The 5,449-nt window shown below is 37.7% G+C and overlaps 1 protein-coding gene across 3 annotated transcripts in view; it reads left to right on the plus strand.

Moving 5' to 3' along the window:
- Nucleotides 1-5,449, plus strand: part of LOC106879897 (mitochondrial intermediate peptidase) — a 46,955-nt gene that overhangs the window by 8,807 nt on the left and 32,699 nt on the right. For all 3 annotated transcript variants that reach the window (XM_014929645.2, XM_014929642.2, XM_052966432.1), the window contains exon 2: nt 5,128-5,445. In XM_014929645.2, the coding sequence (XP_014785131.1) occupies nt 5,239-5,445 (207 nt within the window). In that variant the 5' untranslated portion in view covers nt 5,128-5,238. The remainder of the gene's footprint in view (nt 1-5,127; nt 5,446-5,449) is intronic.

Consider the following 5,449-nt stretch of genomic DNA (forward strand, 5'->3'; position numbering starts at 1 on the left):
GTGACACATAAAAAGTACTATCCGAACATGATCAATGCCAGGGCCACCTGACTGGTTCCCATGCCACTGGCACGTAAAAGGCACTATCCAAATGTGGCTGTTACCAGTACCTCCTGACTGGCTCCCATGCTTGTGGCATGTAAAAAACACTGTCCGAATGTGATCGATGCTAGGAATGGTTGGTGTTAGGTAGGGCATCCAACTGTAGAAACATTGCCAGATAATATTGGAGCCTGGTGTAGCCACTGGTTCTCCAGACCTCAGTCAAACCGTCCAACCCATGCCAGCATGGAAAATGGACGTTAAACGATGATGGTAATGATAGATAGATGTTCAATCTTTATGGCAATGACTTGCTGTAAGATGCATGTGTTAAATCATCAGGTAAATAGTATGAGAGAAAATCAAATACTACTGCTTCATGTACAAATAGTTACACTCACAGACATATGAATACTAATGATGTATGCACATATATGCATATACTTCAACTCTTTCACACATGTACACACACAAATAATTGCCATCTGTGTGTGTGTGTGTGTGTGTGTGTACCAGTAGCATTTGTATGAGTGTGTGTATGCACATGCTAGTAGCTTTTGTTTGGGTCTCCTCTCTCTCAATTGCATACTTTCCATAATGTGACTTTTTTTTTACACCACAAGAATCTATCATTAGCACTTTAATATGATAGCTTCTTTTTCCCTTTTATTTCCTACATACTATTAAAAAAAAAATTAATTTAATCTGAACTTGTTGGGGGATTAGTGCAGCAAGAATTACACAGCATGTGATTTGAGAATACAGGTTTTAAATAGGACATAATTCAGTGTGGAATGTAACAGATCTTGATGTACAAGACCAATCCAATCAAAGTTGAAATAAGTATGTTTGTGAGAATAGGCATAGTTATTTTTGTGTTTACAAAGCACTGGAATAATGCATTGTAAGGTCAAATATATGACAGCAGATAAAAAGCCATCAATAAAGAGAAAAACCAGGTAAGCATACATGTTTTTAAATTGGTAGAAATTATTCTATCAAAGTTAATGATTAGCTAGGGGAGGAAAAATGTCAAATAGGGTAGCTAACCATAGCTGCTTGCAGATGACCACGAATGAATAAGCAGACAGCAGTTTTGTTCTGTTTGAGTAGCTAAAAGGTGGCTCTGCATACTGGATTCTGATTGGCTAAAAATAATACATTATGACAAAGATGAAATCAAACTGCATGATAGTGTTAGAGGTTTGTTTGGTATCCATGGAAGAATTTTTTTGTTTTTGATGCTGTATCATGGCTAACGTTTATCATGGGAAATATCTTTGGTGTTATTATCGTTTGTGTTGTTATTCCTGATTGCAGTCCTGCATTGGCTAAAAATGTCCTTCATTTGTATAAAATTCTTATTGCTATAACAATATTGTCTTCATTTTATGCAGATCCTTTTTGTTAAAGAATTATTTTTATTACTCAGTAATTGAAGAATTTTTATTATTTTATCTCTCTATATTGTTCATCTTATTGGAAATCATAGCCAAATCTTCCTACAACAACACTCTCCTTTCTTAAGCAATGACAAAACTATAAACAACAATAAGACAAAGGGAAAACATTTTTAAGTATTTGATATATTCATGCCTCCCTCTATCTGTTTTTTTTTGTTTGGTGTTGCTGTTGTTAATTTTTATGTTAAGTAACAACACTAAAGAAAAAAAGAATGAATGACAGCACCAAAAATATCCCCAAAGAACTCGTTATAGCACGATGTTCAGAAAAATTATTTTGCAGTCATTAAACAACCTAATATTAGCTAAAGTTTAACAAAGTATAAGTGACATGTTAAAATCAAAGATCAGTCTGGGATCAATAAAAAAGATATTTACATAAGTGCTGGGAGCAATATAATTGTTCCCTTCCCCCAAACTGTAGCTTGTGTTCATGTTACAAATCATTATTATTATTATTGTTTGGCAGGGAACCCTGTGTCTCCTCCACAAGATACCTGTAACTCTCTCTCTCTCTCTCTATCATACCTTACATCACCTAGCATAAAGCCACCTCCCTCAATACTACAACTGTTTAGTTGAGTGAGGCCTTGTCTTGTGAAGTACTTGGTGACCTCACTGAAACTGATGGCACAAAAAAAAAAAAAAGCATACTGTACACTCTGTAAAGTGGCTGATGTTATGAAGAGTATCCAGCTGTAGAAACCACATCAAAGCAGACACTGGAGGTTGGTACAATTCTCTGGCTTGCCAGCTGCTGTCAAATTGTCCAGACTATGACAGCATGGAAAATTGATGTTAAATGATGACGATGATGATGCTTGTAAAAAGTCAGTAGAGCACTGGATAAAATGTTTTACAGTACTTAGATAAGCTATTTGGGTATGTGGGTATTTTGAAAATACCTCAGGGAGTGATGACTGTATTCCGCATAGTTACGGGCTGCCTTTTGACACGGTAAAGCACCCTTTCAGCTACCCTGCCAGGGATACAGTGAAGTCATAGGACTGCAGTATGGTGGATTGTGAAGCGGTGGCGGAAGAGCTCAACTGAGCCAGCAGTGCTTCTTACATTGATGTTGAACGGAGGAATCCTAGAAGATCATTGGTCGGGATCATCGAGCTCTATCTATCAAGAGAGAGTAACTGCAATGCATCCATAGGGGTGGCGTCCATGGTTGTGTAGTCAGCTTATGAAAGATTCACTAAGACTCAAGCTCTCAATTCAAATTCATTATAATGGAATTGGATGGTAACAGAGTCATGGGAATCTGCAAAAGCAGCTGGAAAAAAAAAAAAAAAAAGATATGCTACAGGTTCAAAAACTATTGGTCTTTAATTAATAAAACACAAAAACTTGGATGGATTTGAAATAACATTATAACACCTTGTTTACATATTGTAATTAGCTCTCTCATTAGAATTTCAAGGAAAGTGAGGTCGACCAAAAGAAACGTGGAAGGGACAGGTGGAGGAGGAGATTGGGAGGGTTGGCTTGAGGAGAGAGGATGCCCAAAATTTGGTGAGATGGCAAGATGGTGTGAGAGCAGTTGCTGTAAGAGTGAGGTAGATCTGGCCACCCCTGTTAACAGGGACAAACCTGGATTTTAAATATTGGACATCGATTGACCAAAGTAGTTCTTTATTAATATCAGATTTTCAACTATTTACAGAATAGTGCTATCCAGTAAATTTCGTTTGAATTATTCAACATGCGGACACCATAAAATAGATACCAGTCATGCATATAATCTACTGTTTCCTCTTCCAGATAGTTGTCCATGTACCTGTTAGGAGTCATCATTATCATCATCATCTTACTATATTAACAATGCAAACAGCATTAACAACAACTACAACTTTTGGCTCATAACTTTGCTAAATATGCTATTAAAGATATTGGTTATGGTAGTGACAAAGAGGCTGGTGTTTATTCTCTTGGTATGTGTATATATTCTATATTGTAGTGGAGGCGCAATGGCCCAGTGGTTAGGGCAGTGGACTTGCGGTCATAGGATCGCGGTTTCGATTCCCAGACCAGGCGTTGTAAGTGTTTATTGAGTGAAAACACCTAAAACTCCATGTGGCTCCAGCAGGAGAGGATGGCGAATCCTGCTGTATTCTTTCACCACAGCTTTCTCTCACTCTTTCTTCCTGTTTCTGTTGTACCTGTAATTCAAAGAGCCAGCCTTGTCACACTCTGTGTCACGCTGAATATCCCCAAGAACTATGTTAAGTGTACACATGTCTGTGGAGTGCTCAGCCACTTGCACGTTAATTTTACGAGCAGGTTGTTCTGTTGATTAGATCAACTGGAACCCTCAACATCGTAAGCGACGGAGTGCCAACAATAACAACAATATTCTATATCGTATGTATAAGGTGCAGACATGGTTGTATGGTAAGAAGTTGGTCCCAGGTTCAGTTCCACTGCATGGCACCTTGGGCAGGTGTTTTCTGCTATAGCCCTGGGCTGACCAAAGTCTTGTTAGTGGATTTGATAGATGGAAACTGGAAGAAGCCCGTCATGCATATAATACATTTATACATGTGTATATCTTTGTGTAGGTGTTTGTCCTTCAGCACTGCTTGATAGCCAATGTTCATTTACATTCCATTAACTTAGCAGTTCTGCAAAAGAGTCCTGTAGAATAAATACCAGGTTTAAAAAATAACAGAATCAATTTGTTCAACTAAACTCTTTAAGGTGATGCCCCATATGGCTGCAGTCCAGTGACTAAAACAAGTAAAAGAAAATGTGTGTGTGTGTGTATATACATATATATATATATATATATATATATATATATATATATTCTTTTATTACTAGTTTCAGTCATTTTGACTGTGGCCATGCTGGAGCACTGCCTTTTAGTCGAAGAAATCAACCCCTGGACTTATTCTTTGTAAGCTTGGTACTTATTCTATCTGTCTCTTTTGCCAAACTGCTAAGTTATGGGGACATAAACACAAGTGATGATAGAGACAAACACACAATAGACAGACACAAACACACAAGTACATATATATATAACAGGCTTCTTTCAGTTTCAGTCTACCAAATCCACTCACAAGGCTTTGGTCAGCCCAAGGCTATAGTAGAAAACACTTGCCCAAGGTGCCACACAGTGGTACTGAACTCAGAACCATGTGGTTGGGAAGCAAGCTTCTTACCACACAGCCACACCTTCATATATGTATGTATCATCCCTCTGCCTTGAATCATCACTCACTTTCTCTGCTATTCTCTCCCAGTTATAGGGGCCATTTTAGGTCCTTATTATTATTAGGCCTTACAAATTATGAGGTGATCTTCATTAGTGTTGGTATCATGAAAAAGCACTGCCTAGTATTCTCTGTAAAGTGGTTAACATAAGAAAGGTCATCTAGCCATAGCAACTATGCCAAAATAGACCGAGCATGACAATCTTTTGTCTCTGTGGAGCCTGTCAAACCGTCCAACCCATATCAGCATGGAAACTGAATGCCAAATGTAGCTGCTACAGCTGTGGGTGTATGTGTGTTAGGTAAAAATGTATAAGTATTTAGGTATGAATTTGTAAATCTGTTTACATCTCCCCACCACATTTACATTCTTGCATAAAATCCTTTTGTATTTACAGATCTGATGTAAAAGCCCCCATTTTGAACGTATGGCAAATGATTCTCAGTGAATTGATGGTGTGTCTCAAGTGAATTATCAATTTCAGGTTTCTTAACCAATCTCAGAAATAATGCCTCTTAAGCATTCTATGTTGCTGTGCATCAAAAATGCATTCAAGACCAAAACATTGTTTCCAGTGTCTAAACTTGTCAAGGATCAAATTCGAGAATATTCCTCAAATAGATTTGTGCACACAACTCAACAGTCTTCATTAACTGCTGCGTTCAACACTAAACCTCGTCAGAAACTTTCTTTTAACTTGAGGAAGGAAGATGCTGTAA

This window comes from Octopus bimaculoides, chromosome 3 (assembly GCF_001194135.2).
Source record: "Octopus bimaculoides isolate UCB-OBI-ISO-001 chromosome 3, ASM119413v2, whole genome shotgun sequence".
In the NCBI taxonomy this organism is placed as follows: Eukaryota; Metazoa; Mollusca; class Cephalopoda; order Octopoda; family Octopodidae; genus Octopus; species Octopus bimaculoides.